We start from the raw sequence: 25203 nt of genomic DNA on the forward strand, positions 1-25203 counted from the left end.
AATCCAATCCAATCAAATGCTATATTCATGTAAGGATAATGTTAGGGGTTGGGTAAGTGACATTTAGACCACCACAGGAGTAGTTGAGAGTGAAAGTGTAATGTGTGAAACAACTTTGTCCCCACAAGATAAGAAAGGCATCTAGGGATGTTCAGTATTTCTCTGCCTTACAAAACCACTTAGACCACAGCTGCCAAGACTCTGTCATACACCCAGCCATGCACGCTGACCTGCAGAAAGGAAGGTCCTTCTTTGGCCTTGAGGCTATCACATAGTGTGTGTAAAACTAGCTCGTCTCCACTGAGAAAAGAACGTTTTCTCAGAGAATAAGAGTGGGTGATAGTCATTACAGAAAGTGTATGACAAAGACATACGAAAGGTTAAACACTGAAATTTTAAGCCATTTTTATGGCAGAGAGATTTTGATAAAGCCACTTTGCATGATCTGAAAAGAGAGAGAGAGAAAAAATGAAGACACGAGCATGACCGTTTTGAACAATTCAGAAGGAATATGCTGAATGATATAGTGGTGTGAAGAAGTATTTGCCCCCTTCTCATTTCTTATGCTTTTTGCATATTTGTCACACTTGCATGTTTCAGATCATCAAATAAATGTTAATATTAGATAAATATAACCCAAGTAAATACAAAATGCAATTTTCAAATAATGATTTCATTTATGAAGGGAAAAAATATCCAAACTTAGCTGCCCCTAGGTGAAAAAGTAAACAGCTGTAATGTGATAGACTGCTTTATTGCTTAAGAACTTGGATGATTTGCCACAATTGATGGAACAGTGAATGTCCAGCCCAAAAGCTCAAGTGCTTATGTGTGTTTATCTGCTGCTGATACAACCAAATTTCCCCTTGTGGGACAATTAAAGGATTATTCTATTCTATTCTATTCTTATGCAGGAGGACAATGATCCAAAATACACCAACAAGAACATCTTTCAATTGGCTCAAAAAAAGATTTTGGCGTGACCTCATCAATGTCCAGACTTAAATCAGATTGAGATGCTTTGAGATGACCTTAACCAGACGATTCATGCTTGAAACCCCTTTAATGAGGCTGAATTACTACTACTACTACAAATAATAATAAATTTTATTTATAACGCACCTTTCAAGACAACCAAGGACACTTAACAATAGAACGAAACACATAATAGAACAATGACAAAGTGAAGAACAATAAAAACAAAGCACAAGATAAAATTAAAAAACAGTGGGTTCACAGTTCAACATGCAGATTTAAACAGATGGGTTTTGAGTTGAGATTTAAACTATGGGGAGAGAACCAATGTTTCTTATATCTGGGTGTAGAGAGTTCCACAGCCTAGGAGCAGAGCAGCTAAAAGGTCTGCTTCCCACAATGGTGAGGCGGAAAGAAGGCACAGCAAGCTGGATAGAAGAAGAGGATCGAAGTGAGCGGGCAGAAGAGATAGTGCTTAACAGATCAGAAAGATAAAGAGGAGCAAGGTTATGAATGGCCTTGAAGGTAAGCAGAAGAAGTCTGTATATTATCTGGAATTTCACTGGGAGCCAGTGTAGTTCCTGAAGAACAGGGGTGATATACTAGTAGGAGCGGGTTCTGGTAGTTTTGAACCAGTTGAAGCTTATGAAGGGATTTTTGGGAGAGACCATGCAAGAGAGAATTACAGTAGTCAAGGTGGGAGGTAACGAGACTGTGGACAAGAATGGACGTAGACTGGGTGGAAAGGGAAAGACGTAATCTGTTAATGCTGCATAGATGGAAATAGGCAGAACGGATGAGATTATTGATGTGAGATTTAAAGGATAGTGAACTGTCTAGGCTCAAGGAAAAAAGGGGAGTTATCAATAGTGAGTGAGAAATGATTTGTCTTCAATAGGTTGGATTTAGTGCCAATAAGGAGGATTTCAGTTTTATCCTCATTGAGCGTAAGAAAATTAGAGCTGAACCAAGATTTTAATTCAGATAGGCATTCTGTAAGGGAAGAATGTGGGGGGGAGGAATGACAACAATTTTGCACAAGAAAGCAGCTCAAAATTCCTCCACAGTGATTTGAAAAAGACCCATTGCAAACTATCACAAACACTTGATTCCAGTTCTTACTTGCAAGGCTCGCACAACCAGTTATTAGGTTTAGTTAACTTTTTTCACATAGAGCCAGATAGGTTTGGATAGCTTTGTTCCTTTAATAAATGAAATCATCTAAAAACTTCATCTTGCATTGGTTTGGGTTATCATTGTTAAATGCTAAATTTAGTTTGATGAAACATTTAAGTGACAGATATGCAAAAAAAAGAAAGGAAAAGAAAACAGAGGGCAACAAATACTTTTTCACAGCCCTGAATATATAAAATACATTTGAGACATATTTTTATGGTATTCCTTGTTTTTGTGTCCAATCATTGTACAGATGTCAGTCTTCTCAATGAGTTGGCATTACGTTATATTATACTGTATTTTCTAATGCAAATAATTATACTTCGGAAACGGATTCAAGTCTAAGACTAAGATTCAAGTCTTCATCTGATATTAAAAAATAGCATTTAAACCCCTGCATTATATCAGCAGGGAGGAAGAGACAGTCCATTTTGCAAATGGACTCCTTCAGGAGACGGTGGTCTTGAAATATCTGCCTGCCCCCATATACTCCTCTGCTGGGAGATACACACAAAGCAGGAAACTGATCCCGCAAAGACGGGCATGGATTTATGATGCGAAGGCAAGTGCGACTGAACAAGGCCTATTCCCGTCTGGGCTGGGAGCCGCTGCTGCCCGGAGATTTACGACAAGGATGACACGGCTGATTACTCTTGGTTACTGAAGAGAATTGGACATGGACCAGCTACAGGGGTGTTTAGTATGTTTGTGTTTTTGAAAGGGCAAGGGGAACCACAGATTTGTTTGCGGTCCTTATCAGACTTGATCTTCAGCAAATCACCATGACCTTCATCTGTTCCCAGGGACGAACATTAGGAAAGACAGCTTGTTGTGGTGAATGAATGAATGAAAAGTATTAGTGGGGAAAAAGGAAAAGGGAAATGGAGGAATAAATAAATAACACACCAGGACTAATGGAAAAAACACACTGAGTGTTGCGCATGTTGTCTGTGGTTGTGAAGAAATGTGGAGGCTCTGCTGTGACCCCATAAACCGCATACACTGTAGGCCTTTTTTTTTCTCTTGACAAATTTGTGGGCTCTGCATTACACTGTGGCCAAATCATGGACTTTGAGAGTTCAGCCAAACCAAATAACTGCTGCACATTGGCTAGGGAGATGACCCATTTGACCCTGTCTGGAGTGTGCTTATGGACTGTGGTCCCAGACATGATGAACCGCTAAACTACCAAGCATCAAGTAGCTGGATGCTCTGTTACTGGGCTTTTAACTTTTCAAGCACTGCTATTGCTCTAAAATAATTAGGTGAAAAAACAAAGTTCTTTGGTCGACACCTGGTTAACAATTCAGCCCAAGTTCAATAAAAGATAGCAAGGAAGAAAAAAGTAAAGCCACAGACATCGTCATCTGTTTTGATTGAAATCAAATGTAAATATATAATAAGATTTAGTTTATTGTTGAGGAAGGAATGTGTGCATGTCAGGAAAGACAAAGGACAGACACATACATTGCTTGACATGAGCTTGGAAAAAGCGTGGTTTTCTCACAAACCACTTGCCCCTCCCTAAGCCTACTTTTAGGCCTTTGGGAGACACAGAGTCCATTCCATGGGTCTCATTCCTCTTAGCTGTTTGGATGAGATTTTGGGTGAACGGGGTTGCTCTGTGTGATTGATGAGCCATGGCCAATTAGAAGCTTAACCGTGGAGGCCCACAAAGACACCCGCGATTTCAAACGTAAACACTGGTGGCCATAGGGCTTGAGAATACCTGTTGTTCATGGAAAGAGGGCAGGCATCCAGCAGGCAGCTGAGGATGAACACCGGTTCGTCTGAGGAGGTTTTGGATGCTTCACCAACTCAGACCAAGTCACCATGTATTTTAAAATGTAACAAGTGTCTGTCCCAAAGGGAAATTCCATGGGTGATGTCAGTATTCCAGCATGGTGCCATCCCACTGGGGGTAGGGCAGTGAATGGCTGGTACGTCTTACACTGTTTGGTTGACGAGCAACTGGGCGCCAGCCAGGAGCTCATTAGACCAACTATGACAACAAAATGTTGCCCTTGAAAATCAATTATAAACACAAAAGCGTCTCCGCATCTGTTTCTGCTTGGAGTTATGTAGCACTGTCTGCCTTTTTCAGTTTTTTTAGAAGGTCTGACTCCACAGTCATTCAGATGGCTATTCCTGTGGGATTAGTGATGGCACTAAAACCTCTGGGACAGTGCTTATAAATCCAAGCAGATGAACTGAGGTGATGACAGGTCTGGGAGACCTCTGTTATTGGACTAGGCCATTTATTGAGGCTTGGGAGGAGAGTGTTTCATTATATGTGGTCAGTGCGTGCGCCAGTGTGAAACATGTAAAACCAGGGCCACATTTTTTTCCCAGCAGGCCTATTTGTAAGGAGCAACTGGCCCTTTGTTAGTAATGCCTATTAATTTTCTTTTTTCCAATTAATCTGTCAATTTTCATGTTCGTAAGTATTGAAAGCATATCCTGTGTTCTTTACCCTTACAGTAGTGCAACCACCATAGCATTTTTAATGTTTCTGGCTGCAGATGATCAGACACCAGCCAAACAAAGTTAATAGATGACTCCAAATTGTTTTCCTTCCATGTAGGTGAGGGGCTGAATTGTACTCTATCCCTGGCCTAAAAGGTCAGAGCCTAAAAGCTGTAATTGCAGCTGATTCAATCAGGAATTATAGTCTGCATAGCATTGCAGGACTAAACCCTGTTGCAGTGGGTGTAGTACTTTCTTTGAAGCCTAATGTTCTCTGGCTGACATCAGCCTGCACTCTGACAAACTATGTCACCCTGACAATGCAAGCCTTGACTCTTTTTGTTTTCTTGTTTCTCCCTGGAGAAGGTGTTTACAGCCACTTCATTCTTTTTTTTCAAAAAGCAGTGAAAGCACCATGACAAAAGCCCTCATACTGAGACCACCATCAGGGCTAGAATAACAGTAGAAATCCTTTGAAAGTCCCCAGTAGGTTGAAAAAACCCTTAGAAACCTATTGTTTCAGGACTATTCTACTCCACTTTGTCCATCTGTTCTTAAGATCCTGTCTTTTGGTCTGCCTTATGGACAGAAGGTGTTAAAAGCATGATTAGCTTTGTCTTTACTCACTGGAGTGCACTGTGCAATTATCTAAACAAGTGGAGCTTCCCGCCTTTAAGAGAACAACATCCAAAGTTTTATAAAACCTTATCAGTCTCTTTTTTTAGTATCTTAAAGCAAAGCCTGTATTTACCTTTAAGAAATGCCAAATTTAGCTGCCAGACTAATGATTAGGCAGAAGGCTAGGCGAGCTGGCTCCTTGGCAGTTACTCCCTTGTATCTGTGAGTTTGTACTAACTGATGGATCTTTAATATTCTCAGGTGCAATGAAAAATATTATTCAGTTCCAGTCCAGAAGAGCAGTTTGTCTTGCTTGCCTATTTGTTAATATTAGTCCCTTATATTCTATTAATAACGCTATTCACTGGTGGCATCTGTGACATTGCTGCTCCAAAGATTGAATTTGGATGCAGTGCCCTGCTTTGCCATAAACTCGGTAGCTCTATACCTAAAGCATCTGTGTTCTTATAAAGCGGGCATGGAAAACTAGAGTTGTATAACTGTACCTAGATGTAAATTATAGGCCATAATATCAAGCAATAACCTCGTCTTCACCCCTCACAACGAAACCAAATGTAAAGCTGCAGGATGGGTCATTGTGGAAGGAAATATTGAAGAACAGAACATAACGGTTATATCCCGTAATAAAGGTGCTCTCATGCTGGTACTTGAATGGCCTTGTGTGTATTGTTGGCATTTATCAGCCATTGCATCTTGATGGTGCATGAAGATTACACTGTATAATCTTAGGAGGGAAAGAGGAGTTGGCCGTACAGTGAAATGATTGGGATGAATCAGGAGAATTGGATGCTTAGTTTGGATTGCAGTAGGATTTCAGTCCTTCACCAATATAGCAACTGTAAAGAATACTCGCATCAAGGCCATTCATAACAGAAAACATGCTTGTCAGATGAGTCGATGTACCCCAAATAATGACCCAGTCTTGTATAGTTCACAACTACTTATAGTGCACAACTGTTAAGCAACAATGAATGTTTTTTCTTTACATTGAATATGAGCTCTACAATCAGCTGACCAATCAGTGTCCTCCTCTGTGATTAAAACTGTTTTATTAAAAAGTATTGACTAAAGCCAATCTGAAAAATGAGGGCAGCGAAGAGTACATTTAGCAGTTTTTTAAGTTTTTTAAAGTTTTTTTGTTCCGTTTTCTGTCATGATGATTCCACACTGCTTCAACACCACTCAGATCTGGGTACTGGGGAGGCCAATCCATGACTAATAGTATTCCCCAGTGTGTTTCCAGATATGGTTTTACTGCATTGGCACTGAGTTTGGGATCAATATCATGCTGACAAAAAATAAGTCATTGCCACTCAGACACTTGCCACATGGTGTTGTTCATCGGGATTCAAAATCTGATGGTACTTTTTCCCGTTTATAATTCCATCATTTTAAACAAGACCCCCAAGTTTCAGATCTGGATTCATTACTTTGTAAGACCTAGCATACCTCGGTCTGTTCTTCCTATTTCAGTTTCCACAGCACATTATGTTAAGTTTTTGGATAACATGCCTTTCTATTTGCCTAAACCTACATAATGTGACAATGTAACAACTACAAATCTATTATCCACTAGTGAAATTGGGGTACATGATGCTCTGTGCTGAGTCTGCAGAATAAAAAGAGGGTGAGTATGAATGCAAAAACTTCAATATGATAAAACTCTATTACTAGTTTGCTTTGTGTACAGATTTATGGAGTGGCAGGGTGATTTTCTAGTGTCTGAATAAAGCTACTTTTTATGTGCTTGATGATTTGGTGGACTGCCTCTATGTGATTAAGAGACTGAAATAATGTGCATGTGAGCTGTTTTTTCTAAATAGTTATTTCTTTATACTTCTTTAATGACTGAGCCTTTGCAGGATTGATAACCAAAGGCTCCACCATAAAACGTGGAGATTAGATTGAAACGTCTGATTGTTCATTCTGAATTATTCTTAGACACTAAAAGAGGTCATCCAACTAATTAGGTTGGCTTTGAGGGTAACATTGTGATATGTATTCAACTGAATTGAGCTTTGCAAAATATTAAAAGAGTTGATTACATTTGCAAGCAGAATATTTCACTGATATTGATTACAAGGCACTGCATGCATGACATTATGACTGGAAGCTGAGCCCGACAAGAAGTTTGAACCTAGAATCGCCCATGACATGAAACTTGCTTAAGTAATGCAGGTGTCAGAATATCAATGGGATGTTTTGCTCTCTTTATTCATATATTTATATCTATATATATATTTCAGCCTGAGTTTAAAAATATGTTACAACTAATATATGTTAAAAATTATTTGTTATAATAACTACACCAGTTTTAGGTGAGGTTGTTGCTGTCTTAATACTAACCTCTTACATGCCTGCGGTTCGTCCAATCTCACTTCCCTGTTTAACATCTCGTCCCCCGGAAGTACTTGTTTTTATCTAAGGAGGTCAAAATGGCGGCTCGCTGCATGTGAAGGGGTCGTAACGGGAACCGGTTTTATGATTCGAGATCATGTATAAAACACCATGTAGCAGGCTGTCAGGTAACATGCAATAAAATTTGTATCTGGTTCAAAGGGACGTTATTTTCAGCGCCATTTTAATCTGCGGCGGTTTATATCAGCTCTTGATGCTAAGGCATAAGCTAGCTCACTAGCTTAGCATATAGCTAACTAGATGCATCTGAGCTGTAGGCAATAGGCTAGCATTGACCTTGTTTATGGAGAGTATGCGCCCCAGGCAGAAGTCGGTCGCATCTGCAAAGGGAAAAAAGGCTAAATAGCGACTGTGGCTATTATTGCACCTGCGGTGTCAAAATCCTGAAAGTTTACCCTAGAGAAGAGTCAGTATTGGATTTAAACATAACTTCGATGCTTCACAGGTCGGTCTAAGGACACTGTCAACAGCAATTTAGGTTAACGTTTTATCCACAGTAGGATTTGCTGTGTTCGAGCTGTGTGTCGTCTTTTGTATGTGTATGAAAATAATATGTAATAAAAGTCACAAACATCACAATATGTAGTGAAACGATTAGACTGACAGAGAAGTATATGAGACTACACATCCCGTTTGTTTTAGTTAATTTCAATACAATACGTGATTGCGTAGTGAAGAAGTGGAAAAGAGTGAAAGTGTTCACTAAGGTCGGATTAATTTTTAGGAAGTCTAGTAGCATAACGAAATATTTGTAGCTCTGAGTTGTGGCATTGCATCAGTGGTATGAAAACCAGGTCAAAGGCTGCTGATTGTGTTTTATTTTATCTATCTGTCCATCCATTCATTTTATATTGTCATTTTCCCCCCTGTCCATAGAGTAAATATGCGTTTTCCTCATGGTTTCTAGCATTTCTCACAGTATTTGTGGCAGTAGGGTGTGAGCACAAAAAGATGAACACCCATCCTTTCTTAAAACAAATAGTAAAAAAATAAGTAGCAGTTAAGCAGTTTCCCAGCTAATTTCCAAATCCACTTTCTTGAACTGCATGTAGCAACAAGGTTGTTTTCTGCTCTGCAGCCTTGGTTAAACATATAAACCAGGTCTCTGCCTGCTGCAAATGCTATTTAGTGGTCCTACAGCTTGCAGCAGAGCTTATCTTTACAGCCACCAGACAAGCGAATATGACCACAGGTAGCTGAATGACAAAGATCACCACCACACTGAGCAGGTTATCTTGCCAGAGAAAGACATATGAGGTGGGAAGGGCTAGCTGGTTACCCTCAATTTAAATTTTCAAGTAAGAGCAATGGGATTGTCCAATAGTAAACTGACTGTGGTGTTCTCTTGGATACTAAAATGCTGAAATGAGCAGCAACATGTATCTGGGCAACAAATGTAGGAAATATTTTGATTAAAGCATGTTTTAGTTTTTAATGACCAAGAAAATCTAACCAAACTGTGACTTTTAATAATTTTAATGTCTTGCGTTTCTTGTAGGTTTTGTTGGTGTAAGTGTGAAACAGAAACTAGCTCGAAATGTCCCTCGATGTAACCAGATTGCTCGCAGCCTTATTCAGTTGCACAGAAGAGATCCTTCAAACTGGCTGACGTATCAACATTTTAACTTCCTCAAACGTCAGGTATCATCTTGTCGTCTTCGAACATCTTGTATCTTGTGAAATCAATTATTAAACATTTTTGCTTATCATTAATGCTGATTTATCCCAGTATTGAGAGGCTAGCAGAGTTTCTTCTTTTGCCTCTTTTTTGCCATTAGAAAATGTTTATCCAATGAGTCTCATTGCTTTTGTTTTTTTCCCCCCAGTATGTTTCAAAGAACACGAGTGAGCTTCACCAGCGAGCCATCCCCAAACAAGCACCTGTCCTGACTATTGTGGATGAGAGAGATGACAGCGTTGAAAGGCAAGTGGAGCGAGTACCAACCATCAATCCTGCAGCTACAGACGCTGGCCCACAGGCAGAGGATGCAACCCATAAGCCTCAAGATAAACTCTCCATCTTGAAGTCCACTGCAGAAAATGCAGCAGCGCAGAATGTTTCCGTTTCCCATATGACTGGAACTCCAGATGAGCCTCCACATGTCCAGGTTGAGACAGAAGAAGAAAGACAGGCACGTCTAGATAGACAGTGGAAGCAGCTGAAGGTTGATAGGGCTGACTTACCGGATATCTACGCAAGACTTTCAAAAATTAAACTAACAGGTAGAGTATTCAACACTTATATATTTTATTATTACAATATTAGTTGACTCAATCTTTAGGCTGTTCTAAAAGCTTTAAAAAGCTGTTGGATTCATATTAGGGGGAGGGATATTTTTATGTAGTCATCTCAGGCACACAACTCTGGTTTTGAGCACAGCAACCTCACCTATCTGGTTTTGAGACCTTCTGTTTGATAGGGGCAGCCAATCAGGAGAAAGCTGAACTAAAATGGTTTGACTGGCTCCACCAAGGCCCAGTATAAGAAGATAAAGGGATTATTTACTGTGAATTGTGCAAAGCTAGAATTGATGATGAACTAAAGGAAATAACATGCAAACATTTACCCGACATGCATACAGAATCACTGACATTGTGTAAAAATTGAGTAAGTAAAGAACACCAGTCAAATGAATAGAAAAATGTACAAGATTACTGTGGATGGGTTAAATGTGCACATAGACATTAGAGATGGCACGATACCACTTCTTTATGTCCGATACCGATATCATAAATTTGGATATCTGCCGATACCGATATGAATCCGATACAGTGTGTTTTTTAATCAATAAAACTGTTTTTTTAATATCTTGCTGCATTTTGTATAAGTTCATCCTCAAGTTTAAATAAACAACAACACTAAAGCTATTCTGTTATACCTGTATGTAAAAAAAAATACACTGCACCCAAAATATTTCATAGTTCAGCAACACTGATCAATCTAATAAACCTTACCTAACTTAAAACCTAACTTAAACCTACTCCATCCTCCCTATTCTGGTATTTTAAAGAGTACTTAGCAGAAATATTAAGCAACCTAACTAATAGGGTTGCAAACTCCCAGCAAAAAAAAAATAGGGAACCACCCCCCACCCTCCACCTCATGATGCTTAATCGACGTAATCAACTTTAATTTGATGCAGGGTGGAAAAAAAATGCAAAGAATTAATTTATTTTTCAAGAATGATTAAATAGATTCAACATCTTTCTTCAACAGAATTGCAAACTGCACATGTGGTATCTTCCCAAAGGAAAAAGTACTATAGCTTACTAGGGTATATTAGACTTAACAGTTACTATATACAGTAATAGACTTCTATATATTTTACATCAGATTAAAACTTTGGGTGTAAGATTCAGATAATTATTTATTAAAAGCTAGATATTTTAAATGAGAATAAGAAAGAAAAGTATGTCTTTGTGCCCCCTTTTCCCTGTTCATGCCCTATCGGCCCCCCTGGCTAAACTTTGCTAGATCCGCCCCTGCACAGTTACCAGCCGTCAGCTACGTAGAAAAGGATCCTGGTGTAGAAAGTAATATTAAATAAATTCTAACAACAGCTTATCAAGCTTAAAGGTGCTGCTGTTGTTCAGCCGCTGGTTTCCTCTTTCTGGTGCAAAGTGGGCCAAAAACAAAGAAGAGAGACGGACTCGCAACAGAAAAGCCGATCAGCTGATCATTAAGCAGTTTCATGAAGTAGCGGCAGGAGAGAGAGAGGCAGTCGCTCCATATATCGGTTGTTAAGCTTAACATGGGAATGCTTTACAAACATTCAGAGATGAACTTACACACACTTGCTTTACTTCTCTCTGGGATAACTTCCTCGGAGATGAAATGCTGGTTTGGTAGCCAGGCTACAAATACACACAGCTGCTCTATCACGTGAGCGCACTGCTCCGACATGCTACGGTTATGAGGCGAGTTACGCCGTGTCGCAAGTTTTGTGAGGTGTTTTTTTTTAATATATTTAATGGATCGGATTACATTTTTAATTTCTCACCGATATCCGATCCAGTAATTTAGGTCAGTATCGGACCGATACCGATACGTAATATCGGATCGGTCCATCTCTAATAGACATGACTATGTTGTTGTGCTTAGTAATATGATAAACAGGGATTCATGCCAGTCATTCAGTGAGTGAGTCAGTGGGACTGATAGTCTTCATGAGATTCACTGTAATTCATTTCCCTCTGTATCGCAATGGGTTATAACAATAAATCCATCACTTTACATATTCAAGTGGAACTTTGGAGCAATTGGAAGTCAGTAGTTTTAATACAAGAACGTAAAGTCATTCTATTAGTTTTTAGATAAAGTGCATGAAAAGGGGCCTAAGGTGAAATCTAATGTGTTGCAGTTTCTCTTGTCCTACTATCTGCTTTCTTTTTGTTTACACTGAATCAAACTTCTAGGGATATTAAATGTTTTACCTATTATTTTGGGGAGATAATACTCAAAGAAACTATAATGGATTATGTTTTTTCTTTTCTTTTTTTCACTTTTATTATTTCAGCTCTGGTGGTTACAACTGCAGCTGCTGGCTTTGCAATGGCTCCGGTGCCCTTTGATCCAGTCATGTTTTTTGTGTCATCTTTGGGAACAGGCCTTGCCTCTTGTGCTGCCAATTCAATTAACCAGGTTTGTTGTCTTCTTTCAAACCTATATATACCTTCGTACATATTAGCATGTGGTTTTTACACAAACTAAGAAATTCTAGTCACCATATATTAGGGCTGCACGATTAATCGTTAGAAAATCGCGATCTCGATTCATACTTATGTGCGATCTCATTTCCAAAAGACAACGATTTTTAAAAAAAAAAGGAAAAAAAAAGACGACGACGATTGTACCACATTTTGATCCGGGACGTAATCTGCAAGAAAACAAGCGCTCACTATTCCTGCTCAACAAATGACAAGGGCGGAGCCTTATACCACACAGAAGCTGTGCCGTGATGCTCAAATTGGCAGGGAAAAAACAACGGAGAACACGTCAGGGATGACGAGAAAGTGACAGGAGAAAATTCGTCCCGGTCAACCACCCAAACATCAATAACGGGAACCTTATACAGCGCTTCCACGTCGAACTCCCGCAGGCACAAAGAAATTACGGAGGCTATTACTTATCACCTGACCAAAGATATATCAACACTGTGCAAAACGAGGGATTTAGGAAAATGATCAACACCCTAGACAAACGCAACTATTTTTCTATTGTTTCACTACCTGCTCTATACACGCAGTGTCGAGCAACGGTGGAGACGGAATTTCAAGCAGTACAACATTTTGCGGCAACCACAAAATGTGAGGCATTTATTGTTTTTATGTTCAGTTTCAACTGTTACAAAGTTGATGTGCAGTTAATAAGTGCAATAAATATTTATATTGGAAAAGAAAATCGTGAGAGAATCGTGATCTCAATTCTAAGCAAAAAAATCGCGATTCTCATTTTATGCAAAATCGTGCAGCCCTACCATATATGCATTAAAATAATTTGAGCTTAAACAAACTTTGTATCAGCTTTCATAGTTTGGCAGTGAATTTTAATCAACAACTTGTCAATAAATTGTCATTGAGGATGCAGTTTAACAAGCAGCAGTTACTCCTGTGTTAATCTCAGCTAAATTTCCTGCAAATACAGAAGTCCCAGAAAGCAAGTAATATTAAACACATGGACTGTTTTAACTGCTTCAACAATCGCAGTAAACATTGCAGATGTTTGTGGTCTTGAACACTTTGATTTTTAGTACCAATTTCCTTTTGGAACAAAAGTGACCCGTCTCAGAACTGGCCTGATATTCGTTGGCCTTGAAGTTGTGTAATATAGTTTTTTTGTAGACATGTTATGAAAACATGAATGTGCCTGTTGACCGAGACCCACATCCACCGTTTTCTTTTTAAGTTGTTTTAAGAGATGTTCCAAAAAATGCTAAACGGACCAGCACATCCCCTTATTTACCCAGCCTACATTCCTGTTTAGCTACGCATCTCAAAAATGCATTGAGCTAACTGTAATGCTATTATTAGTTCCATGCTGAAAGCTTTTTTGAAGGTTTAAACAAAGGGGAGCTAGTGTACTTAGACACTTAGAATGCCTAGAGTAAGTAGGGCCTTCTCTTGCTCTCTAATGTTGATGTTGTACATCGGAATTCTTTCTGACTTAATAATATTCACATAATGGGTGACCTCTTCTTCAGCCCTAGATTGAACTGTGGTTAGTGGTGTTCTTGGCCTATAATTTGACAAAGACCTTGATTACACTGCAGGTTCATGGCCTTGAAACAGACTCCTCTACCCCCACCCTGGCTTCCTAGCAGTCTGATTCAGTCATGTGTTAACTGTTTTGCAACAGTGAAATGCCAGGAAGTCAACGAGTTTGTAATAACACTGATCATCTTGAACGTAAACTTGCATTGTGCCATTTAGGTGCAGACGTCTATGAATATGAATGTGCAGATGTTTACACGGTTTTGTTGCTGGGACCAGGGCCTGAATAGAGTCAATCAGTCCATTGCTAGGGTTAAAATCGTATTGTCTCTGAAACAGAACTGACTCCTCGGTACACCTCACACTAAGCAGGTGTGTAAATATCCTTGAGGTATTTGAAAAATGTCTCCCTCTTTCCACGCCAAATAGTTGAGCCCAGGCCTGAGCTCCTAGACATTCATAGCGTTGAGTGATGCAAGAGGCGGCAGCCACTGTTCGTGCCACGCGAGTCCCTGTATTTGTTTGCCCTCCTTGACATCCGTCCTGTCAATCTTCATTTACTCCACTAACTCGGCCTGGATACAACTTGGCTTCATATTTCACTGAAACTGCGGTATTTGCCTTTCAGTGCCTCGATCTACTTGCAAATTGAATAAATGTGTGTTAAGACCTGAAAATACATATAATTAAGGTTTCTATTGTAAAAAAAAATGGAAGAGCAAAGAATAAAAGTCACAATTTTGAGGAGCAGCCTAGTATTGTCATTTTTAAACCCTAGACCCGAGAAAATGCAGTTGGATCCAAATTCACGCGGATCTGCAAAATCTGTCATTTACTTTTACTGAATGAGTCACTTTTTTCTCATTCTACGTTGACACCACAGCCATATCTCTGGTTGGCTTAATGTTCAGGTAGGACCTCAAGGCACTCAAAGTCTTTTGTATTCAGAACTCCCTGAATTCTTTGTGGCACAGATTCAACAAGGTGCTGAAAACTTTTCCCAGAGATTTGGACGCCTGTTGACCTGATAGCATCACACAGCTGCTGCAGATCTTTCAGCTGGGATGATTTGAGCTTTGTGACATGACATATCATACTGCTGGAAACTGCCATCATAAGATAAAGGGAAGGACATGGTCACCAGCAATAGTCAGGCAGGCGATGGCATTTACACAATCCTCATTTGTGTGCCAAGAAAATATAAATATGCACTATACACTGCCAGTATGAACCACTGACTATTGTAGCAGAAAGGCTCATCAGACCAGGCGATGTTTTTCCTTACTTCTGCTGAGCTTGTGGCAATTGTAGCTTCAGTTTTCTTTTTCTTATTGACTTACTGATTATTGAAGTAGCACCCTTTGTGGCATTCTGCTCCTGTAGCCTCTTCTTCTTGCTGCTCTTATCTTCTTGCTTGTGTCAGGGGTTATTTGAGTTACTGTTACTGTATCTGTGCATCAACAACTATACCACTTTCAAAGTCCCTCATCTCCTTCGTTCTCATGCTTAGTTTGAACTAAGTGCATTGGGTTGCTACTGTGAAATTGGCTGATTACATATTCACGTTAACAAGCAGATGAACAGGCCACTAATGAAGCTACCAGTTAGCGTACATTAAACATTCAGGCCTATTCATTATTCACACCATGAAAATGCTTTTCAAGTTCAGAGATCATTCTGTTTTCAATCTCCTTTTGAGCTCCTTTGACTCCAAAGAACAACTGACTTACTATTCATGTATATTCAAAAGGTGGCTCAGGGACTTTTGTCTGGTTAACTTCACACAAGAACCTGATGATCAAAAACAGTGGCATCACTGTAGTTGATCCCTGTGTCTTTGTGTGCCACTGCTTGAGTGAGATCATTGATTTCCTGCATAATGTTACAGTCCTTAGTCCCATTACTACAGGTTTGCAGAGATGTAGAGGGTGTAGAGATGCATTCAAGGATGACAGGGAAAATTGTCAAGCACTATGTTCAGTGAGTGGAGCAAGAATACCTCTTGTAAGCTTGATGGCTGCACAGGTTCAGGTGGCTGCAGTCCTTCCTTCCTAGGATTCCCTACTGAGTGGCTTCTGACTGATAGATGAGAGGTGTGGGGTGTATATCGCTGTATGGAAGGATCAAACTGTCTCAGAAGTGTCATGCATTCCAGGTAATTGCTTTTATTGTGGTTTTCAGCTGTTTCAGCATGACCTTGAATGTGCATTCCTTGTATTTACTTCCGCAACACATAGCAGGTACTCCCTTTTTGTCCTTTATTTTGAATGGAAAACACTGCTTCTGACTGCCTGTAACATTCCCTTATGATAAACTGATCTCACAACAGAAAGCTGAATTCCTACCCATCAATCTAATTGGCCAAATAGTCAAATATTCTGTTAAAACTCTAGACGTATAGTATATTTTTCCTGCAGCATACACTTACAAAAACACAAAATAATTGTTTATTTAAACTGATAACTCTTGAATTCAGGAATGTGAAAGGGGCTGATATAAATGTCGTAACAGATTTCCCAGTTCATTTTGCTTTATTAATGTGGGTAAAAGTGTCACGTGCAAGAACGTATAGTATTTTGGGAATGCTTCACATGGTTTTTGAAGATAAATACACAATGTCGTGTAAGGAGATCCCGGTGGCAATATTACTCCTCTCTGTTTTCACAAATGGCCTTGAGTATTTAAGCCTGAAATCCATCAGTGTTTACTTTGAGCCCAAGACATCCTTTTTTGTGGCTAGATGCTGGTATGTGAGCCGGATCCCTCACACAAGTTGGATTCATTCTCCTTCTTTATCCCTTGTTCTCTGTGGGCACATTTTGCATGTCATCATAGTCTTAATTGGAAGGAGTTTGAGATGAGCTTATTTTTTCAGACAAATTAACCACCTGTCTTGAAGGGAAGTTGACTTTGAAGTAGGTTGAAAGTCATGCAAGCGGAAACCTTAAAAGGTGATTTAAAAGAAGAAACACTGTCAGAAAAGCAAACCTGTTTAGTGTGGTTTGTGTTTGTTTCCCTCGGCTCGGCTGGTATAAAAAGTATGTGGCATTCTACAGACAATCCAACAGTTGTTGTTTGTTTTGCTTTGTTTGGAGGAGAATGTAATTATACGCACAGAAGCAGCCGGGATGTTGTTTGTTATATAATTGCCAGCTGCACTGTCACTGTGGTCATACTTTACACCTCTTTCTAAGACGTAACCTCACCTGGCTGCAGTTGAGCTCAACACCTTGGTTATGCATTTGTTTTTGATAATCCAGAAAATCAAGGAATGGAGAAGACAAACATCCCATCTTCTGATCTCCTGACTTTTAAAAAAAATCTTTTCATCTTAAAAATACTGGGGCTTCACTAATAGTGTGGTTAGGTGTGATCAAAGCACTTTTTTAATATACAAAAAGTAAATCAAACAAAAGCTTGACAGACAAATCAAAGCAGATAAAAACTCTTGTGAAGATCACTTCCGATGGATTCTACCACTCCGCCCTAATCTCTTAATGTTCAGCATCTGAAGAGGCACAGCAGTATGACCACAGAGTTGTTGAACCACCTTGAGGAAAGGAGGAAAGTGCCTCGAGGGAGAAAGAAATGCTTTGGCGTTTGCGAGAGGCAGAGAGAGCTTCAGTTGAGCTATCAAAAGCAAGGCTGGTTTTTGTCCCACTTGGAAGTGCCCGTAGGGCAAACTGAAATGTTGTGGTTTCTTTTTAAGATGTTACTGTATTTAGGAAACTGACGGAAGGGTGTAAGCTCTGGAAGTCACGTAACAATGGCATTTCGTCGTCTAGAGTTTCCTGCCACAGTCAAAAGGCTTAATGTTGTCATGTCTGTCTTACAGTGTGGTCCGAGAGCAAAGGGATGTAATTGTTTGACCTTCCAGTTAAAGTTAAAGGTTTGTGTGCAGCTTCCTCTTGAGCAGAGTGTCTGTGGTGTTTACACTGTAGCTCAGATTAGTTAAAATATGCTTATTGCCGGGGTCACGTAACTCCTGGACCCCACACCGAGAGCAGCAACTGCAGGTGTTCCAGCTGTCATCGGCTTCTAGTCTGGCCACTACTTCAGCTAATTGGATAATTGGGTCAGATGAGAGTTTGAGGCTAGAGCCTAAAATACCGAGGGGTGGTCTGAAGTCCCCGGCAGTGTAAATAATATAACCCGATATGGCCTTTTACTGTCAAATAATTACTGCTCAGCTATTTTGGCAGCATCGTCACTTTGTGTGTTTGTTTTGATGAAAATTCAAGCTGGCTTTCTCTGCGGCTGACTGGTGTCATTTCTGTCTTTGTTAAGAAGGCACAGAGTTTTCGTTTCTGCGCGTCTGCTCTGTGGTGAGCTGTCTGAGGCTGGCACGCACAAGCGAGCCCCCACAAGCCCCCTGCCCATCCACTGCACACACTTGAAGCTACATCCTTCTCTCATGTCCTGTGTAGGCATGCATTATTTACCCTCGCTGCATGCTTCCTTCTCGATGCATCTTGGCCAGCCCTTTTAGAGTAGATTGGTGCATGACTGAACACAGTCACAGGCTGTGCAGTGAATCATGTGTTACCAGTGTATATAATACAGCTGTGTATGAATATGTGGTTAAATACGGTCTAAATCACTTTGAGTTGGTCAGAAAGGCTAAAAGAAAACTATATAAATTCCAGTCTATTTCCATTTCCATGTAGCGGTGTGTTTGGTTTGCTTTTTCCTAAAATTTTTAAAATACAATACTGGTTAAAGGTTTTGAGCCACACCTCATTTCTTTATATTTTCCTTCCAAGGAGCCAGACTTTCTTGGCATTTGTCGTTGTTGTCTTTCTGAAGTTCTTCCAGAAATTTTCTTTGGACATTTGCTGCTCATTTTAGTCCATCCTTGTACCTGACCAATTTTAGAGGATAACGCAGTCTGACCAGCATAAAATAGTACTTTTTTGCACAAGCAAGGTAATTCCCAGAGCACTAGATGAACTGCATTTGAAGAAAGAAATCCTGACACAGGACCTGCGGGATGAATCTGTCCCATCAGTTGATCTATTACATGAGAACTGGCTTGAAAATCAATGGCAACATATCTTATGAAATGATTATTCCAAATTTGAGATTTTTGGTTCAAATTGTCATCTACATCTACAAAAGAGGTCTGTAGAGGCACAGTAGCCATGTGTAACACATAGTAGAGGCTCTGTCATGGTTTGGAGCTGCATTGCAGTGGTGTTGGGAATCTTGTCAAAATTAATGGAATTCTCAGTGCAGAAAAGTACAATCATTTTGATCTGCTGTGCAGTACCATCTGGAAAGTGTCTGCCTGACAACAGCTTCAGCATGGTAGTCTCACTGCCAGTGCAGTAAAAACTGAACCGGATATAAAAACACCATCAGTCGTTGATAGGCCTCCACCTTTGCCAGACCTCTCATTATGGAGTTAAAGGCAGCCATCATCCAAAGAAGAGCTTTGAATGTCCTTCAAGAAGTCTAGAGAACTGTTCCTGAAGGCTGCTTAAAGAAATTATGAGAGTTTAAACTGTATTGAAAACACGGTCATACATCACACTCTGTTTTACCTTACATACTGTATTTCCATGCAAGTTTTCAGATGTTTTGAGAAATGGCTGCACCTATTTCCTGTTTTACTATCAAAATATAAATAAATAGGTAATATGACAGTGGTGAGAGCTTATTCTGACCCTTTTCATGTTTCTAAATGTACCTTTTAATCAGCAGAATAACAGGAATTGATTCTAAATAATCTGTTTACACAATGAAGCGTCATCATTTTAACCCTCCATAACAAGCAGAAGCGCATGCTTTTAACTTTGAAAGAACTCCAACACAGTCCTCTATTTCAAACGCGTTCTTACATGCAGTCTTATTCTGTAGCTAGCATCTGTGTTTTGTTTGAAGTGGCAGTCATCTTTTTAATCATGTTTATCAAAAGCTTTGGATGTCAGATTGGTATGCTGTCACCTGTAATGTGATCTGAATCAAACCAGGAATTTCCCTTGCATTATACATATTAAGTCTTGCTTTGTGGTATATCTAATGTAATCCATAATGTAATCTGAGTTTTTGAACTACTCTGATTTAATATTTTCAAGCTGGTCCTGGTTAAAGTCCTGAAATTGCACTTAGTTAAATTCAGATAACCTCAGCATAAAAAAATGCAATTATTACAGTGTATTCACTCAATGGGTAAGTTTAAAATGCTGGCTCCTAATCTATAATTGCATCCACCTTGGAAGTATTTTGCAGAGCATGTAGCTCTTTTCTGTGCATAGTCCCGCTATTGTAGTGTTCAGAAAGCAGTCAGACAAATTACTGTAGTTGTGTAAAGTCAGTAGATATGAGTCCCTAAATAAAAACTATCAGGCAGTTATAAACTTTAGAACAAACTAAAGTTGTCCTCTTGTCCTTTATAACCCAGTACATTCTTGCATTTTCTTTGGGAGGATCGCTGTAGCCAACATAACTGGACACAGAGTCTGTGTGTCAGAAGGGCTGTATGCTGTTGTAATACCAGGATTTCAACTGATACATTGTCCAACTGCCTGCTGGGTATAATGATTGGGGAATTTTTTTTAAATGTAATTTTAAGATATTTGCTAGACATGTTATTAGACCACTCTTGCCATGGGCTATACTTAAATATATAAAAATATCTCAAAATCACACAGTGAGCATTGCTCAAGCAAAGCATATAGTCTGCAGGTGGTCTTTTATTTTGAAAATTGACCAGATTTTTTTTTTTATTGTGCTTCTGTGTCTGACTTCCTGTCTTCCTAATTTGCCCTGTGCAGAATGATGTGACACGTATTTAAAAGAAGAAAAGAAAGCAAGAAAGGAAAAAGCCTCCTACTTTTAAGAAGACAAAATGTATAGCTGCAAGTGGAATACTCCTAAAACACAGTGTAGCACGTCGGGTGAAATTTTAAGGATTGTTGTTCCATCCCTCCAGTTTCGAGGATCGGAAATAGAAAGCAGCCGAACCTGTTTTTTTTCCCAGGGTTACCCTCGGTTGTTAAGCTGATTTCTGTCCATTTATTTTTGATAATTACAAGACGCCTAAACATTCATCCATATATGTAAACATGCAACTGTGGTTCAGTAGACTCCACTTGGTATAACCTTTATTAGTTTTGCTGTGTCGACACAGAAAAAGCATCGCTCTTCTGTCTGTGCCATGTAGCAGGTTTTGTGATGGGTGGATAGACCAAAGGATCTTCCTCTGTCGACAGTATGACTCAAACAGTGACACACTCAGCTGTCGGTCATTAGATCTGCTTGATAGCTTTGACGATACAGGTGAAGAGGAGCCTTAATCTCTCACATCCTGTGATGATGTTGTTGTTGTCCTTTTCTGCATCAGTTCAGAATTGTGACTCTGTGTTTATATCGTCATCTGCTAAAAACAACAACAATAATAGTTATACAATCATAATACAAACATGAAAAGTGAATTTGAGTCAAAACTACGTGTTTTACTGCAGTTGTAGATTCATTGTATTTATCGTATGGGCTGAATGTTCATTTATTGTCCGTTAAATGATTTAGTTTGTAACATTTTGTTGACTGCTTTTACTAAGTTAGAGGTCAAATGCATTGAGGCTTTTGCTAAGTGTGCATTTTAACAACAGCGGAAAGACACCCCCCACAGATAAACCACAGCTGCCATTCGTAAGATCTTGTTTTCCACCAGTGCATTTAAAACAAAAGAAAAAGCTGATCTTTGACATACATACTTTTTGGCTTTTCCTTTCAACGGTCCCCTCCAAGCTGTTAATTCAGCCCGAGAGAAAGAATGAAAATTCCTTTTTAATTGCCTTGCAAGATGGTACAAAAAGGACTAGATGGGTATCTCTCTGTTAGCACTGGATTAAAATGAATATTTAACTAGACAGCCCTGTTTAATAGTTAATTTCTTTAAAGCCTTTTGTCTTTGTCAACTGTGGGGTGCCAGTCCATTTCAAACTGTACAAATGGATCTCTTGTAGCCTCAGATGGGAAACAGATGCTATCCTCTGATAAAGTCACGAAGGCTAAACCCATCTATTATATGCCCCAGAGATAATGAACGAGATCAGGCACCAGCATATACTGCTGCCAGGCTAAGTATTTGTTAGGCTTAGATACAAGGATTGATAAAATTCTGGTGTCTAGTAATGTCACCATGGTTTGTTTGTGAGTTTGTTCCTTTCTTTTAGAAGAATTTGCCGGCGTTGCAGATCCAACAGTACCTTTATTCAAAAGCTTATATCCCATTACCTGACTGTGTTGTGTGCGTGTGGCCAAGAAGTTGTCTGTGTTATTACAAAAGCCTAATATACTCCGTATTTCTCATTTTAAAGTTACATTTAGCTGGAAGCTTAAAAATGCATGTTATTTATGATGTGGTTGTTACATTTTCTGTTCTTCTTGTGTGTCTTTCATCCGCTGTAGAGAGAATTAATTGGTAAGTAGGCAAACCAAACTTAATGAAGTAAATGAAATGTAGGAAAGGTTCATTTATAAGAGCTTTGGCAGGCAACAGCCTTACTCTAATGAAGCACTTGTGGGGTGTTAATCTTAGGTGCTTTTCTATTGATGTGAATCCCTAAAAAACTACATTTTTGAGTCAGTTGAAAGCTGCCTCATTAAAGGAGATCAGTCCAAGAGTGAATTTAAAGAAGTACTGAGGGCAGCTAAAGAAATGTCTTTGTTAGTATCAGGTTTCTTCAAGTTGTCTGTTTTGTTTTGTTTTCCTGCTTGAATCAAATATGACTTAATTCAATATTAAAAACCAAAACTCTGGTTGACAGACCGGTGAGTTAACACATTGGTCAAGCATTCGTCATCCATCCCTAAACAATTCACAAGTCAATAGTTAATTTTATGTCATTTTATGGGCACTTTTCCATTTTCACAAGAATCATTTCTCTGCCCAGAGTATTGATCAAATTTTAGTTAAATGACTTCTTAGTGGGTTAAATTCTCATGAGTTTCTACATCACAGTTAAACTTCAGAGTAAAACTTACAAACATACACTGATATTTAATGTATTTCACTTCTTCACTTCTTCTTGTGAACAACCTATGAAAGAAAGAGATTCTTAGCAGAAGCGACAACAACACGTCGCCTTTTGTCCAGATCACACTTGGGTGATGCACAAAGACTCACATCTGAAGGGCTTTCAGTGCCACAGCCTGTTAGTTTAAACACACGTCTCCACAATAGTTGACTTGACTCTATGGGATAACCGACTGATGGGCAGGTGGAGCACCTCCTCTCCACCTTCCTGATTATCCTTTAGTTTTGAACAAAACACTGTGATTATGGGCTTCAATGACCAACATGGCGAGATGCCGACACAGACAGACCCACACACACACACACACACCTCAACACTGTCTGGCACCAATGAGCCTTTTTCCACTCCTCAAGCACACACACATACTTTTGGATTCATTTAGCAGTGACAGACCTAACACGAGAGTAAATATTTTTAACACCAACTGTAACACTCCATCTGTTGTGTTTAATTTCTCAGTTGCTATTAATGCTTGCAGTTGAGAGAGGTTTTTTTAGCAGATAGTAGTATCTGTGATATCTGAAAAGAAGAAACTGAAAGAAGCCCTTCAGATCTGTTTATTGTGTTGGTGCTACTACAGATAGTGTCATGTGCATTCATAAAAATCAAAAACCACACCTGATTTGTAGAGGTCTTATACATCTGCCATACGAGACCATTCCTCTGTTTCACCTCACTGAAATAGATTGAGGACAGTCCTGGCGGGCTCCTCATTTTTAGAAATGACCCTCTCTGCATTGCTGAACATTTGCAAGTTGGGGGCCAGAGAGTTGCATGCCTATTTATTGAATGTAATGTCACTGGAAGACAACTATCCCCAGACCAAGTGTTTTTTGTTAAGCTGAGCTCAAAATTACCCATTATTGCATGAACCAAGTGAAAGTATCATGACAGAAAAAGCAATGGCTTTGCAGTGATGTGGAACGTCTTTTGTGAAGCTAATGTTAGTCAGATGAGAACATACTGTGTGGTGATATGTACTGCAGCCCTTTCAAAACTGTGACAGAGAAGTGAATAATAAATTTGATGGAATGACCTGCTGTTTTCAGTTGAGTTTCTGTTCTTCTTTCTTTTCCTTACTGTGTTTAGTTGCTGGAGGGATAATTGAACATGTGGATATAAAGACAACTCCAAAGCTCACTGATATTTATGCTCTTTATATTAATATATTACAGGCTTTTGGTCTTATTTAGACATGAGGCAGAGAAATAATTCTTTTAAAAACTGCTTTGTGCATGATTCTTTCTGGTTTTACGGCTAAGAAAAAAATAATTGTTGTTTTGGAAGGCTAATTAAAGTAAGGAGGCTGGGAAACACATATTTAGAGTATCAGTTTTCTTAATACATCACATTTATGTATTTGTGTGTTCTATTTTTTCACCTTTAAATGCAAGTTTTCCCTCTCTATTTGAACGTAACTTAGCCAAAGGCAAGTAGGAACACTCTTTGTAATGCTGAGATCCATGGATAATTAACAAAAGCAGCCCTGTTTATGGCGTGCCCGTGAGCCAACACTGCATGCTAATTTGATTCAAACCGAGAAGCTTTTGGGGCAAGGGCATCGTTGCTGGAAAACAAAATGGTTCCCAACATGCACCAAGATTTTCCCCTATGCTTATGGTATTGTCTTACATTCTCCAGCTTTTTTGCATTTTTCTCTAAATGTGATGAAGAGTGCAATTTTTTTCCTTTTAAATGCCACACAGAGGGTTACATTTCCAGCCGTTTTCACAAAGAGACATTTATTATATTTCATCTTAAGATAAATGAAGCTGTGTCATGCAGATTGACACCGAAAGATAGCCAAGTCATCGCAGACAGGGTCTACAAAACCCTGAGTTGACCCACGTTGGACCGTTTCCTATACAGCTGTTGCTCTGCTTCTCACTGTCAGCAAAGAAACTATTGCATCTATTGGAGAAAAGTCCTCAGAGATCTTTTTGCTTTGCTGTTGCATAGTGCACTCTGTCTGCTAAGCATTATGAAGACATCGCATTATTATCAGGAACCCCAGATATAGACTAGCTGTCTTTTATTACTATTCTGTAGTTTGAATAATTGTTTTGTGTGCTTTCAGCTCCTGCACATATTTGAAATTTAAAAAGGTCTCATGCCCGGTCTACAATGACTGTTATTCTGGCCATATTCACCCAAAGTCTTCAGTACTTCATTATGTAATCACAAAGGATAAACTGAACAGCTGAAAAATGCCACAGCTGATATTTTGCATATAAAAAGGTTGTTTTATGTGATCGTGGATGCCCTTTTAGTTTTG

The 25203-nt window shown here is 39.3% G+C and overlaps 1 protein-coding gene across 1 annotated transcript in view; it reads left to right on the top strand.

Moving 5' to 3' along the window:
* Positions 1–7628: 7628 nt before the first annotated feature.
* cox10 (cytochrome c oxidase assembly factor heme A:farnesyltransferase COX10) overlaps positions 7629–25203 on the top strand; it is a 36224-nt gene continuing 18649 nt past the window's right edge. The window contains exons 1-4 of the mRNA XM_005458183.4: positions 7629–7781; positions 9173–9315; positions 9501–9897; positions 12192–12316. Of these exons, the coding sequence (XP_005458240.1) occupies positions 7751–7781; positions 9173–9315; positions 9501–9897; positions 12192–12316 (696 nt within the window). The 5' untranslated portion in view covers positions 7629–7750. The remainder of the gene's footprint in view (positions 7782–9172; positions 9316–9500; positions 9898–12191; positions 12317–25203) is intronic.

The sequence above is a fragment of the Oreochromis niloticus genome, linkage group LG8 (assembly GCF_001858045.2).
Source record: "Oreochromis niloticus isolate F11D_XX linkage group LG8, O_niloticus_UMD_NMBU, whole genome shotgun sequence".
In the NCBI taxonomy this organism is placed as follows: domain Eukaryota; kingdom Metazoa; phylum Chordata; class Actinopteri; order Cichliformes; family Cichlidae; genus Oreochromis; species Oreochromis niloticus.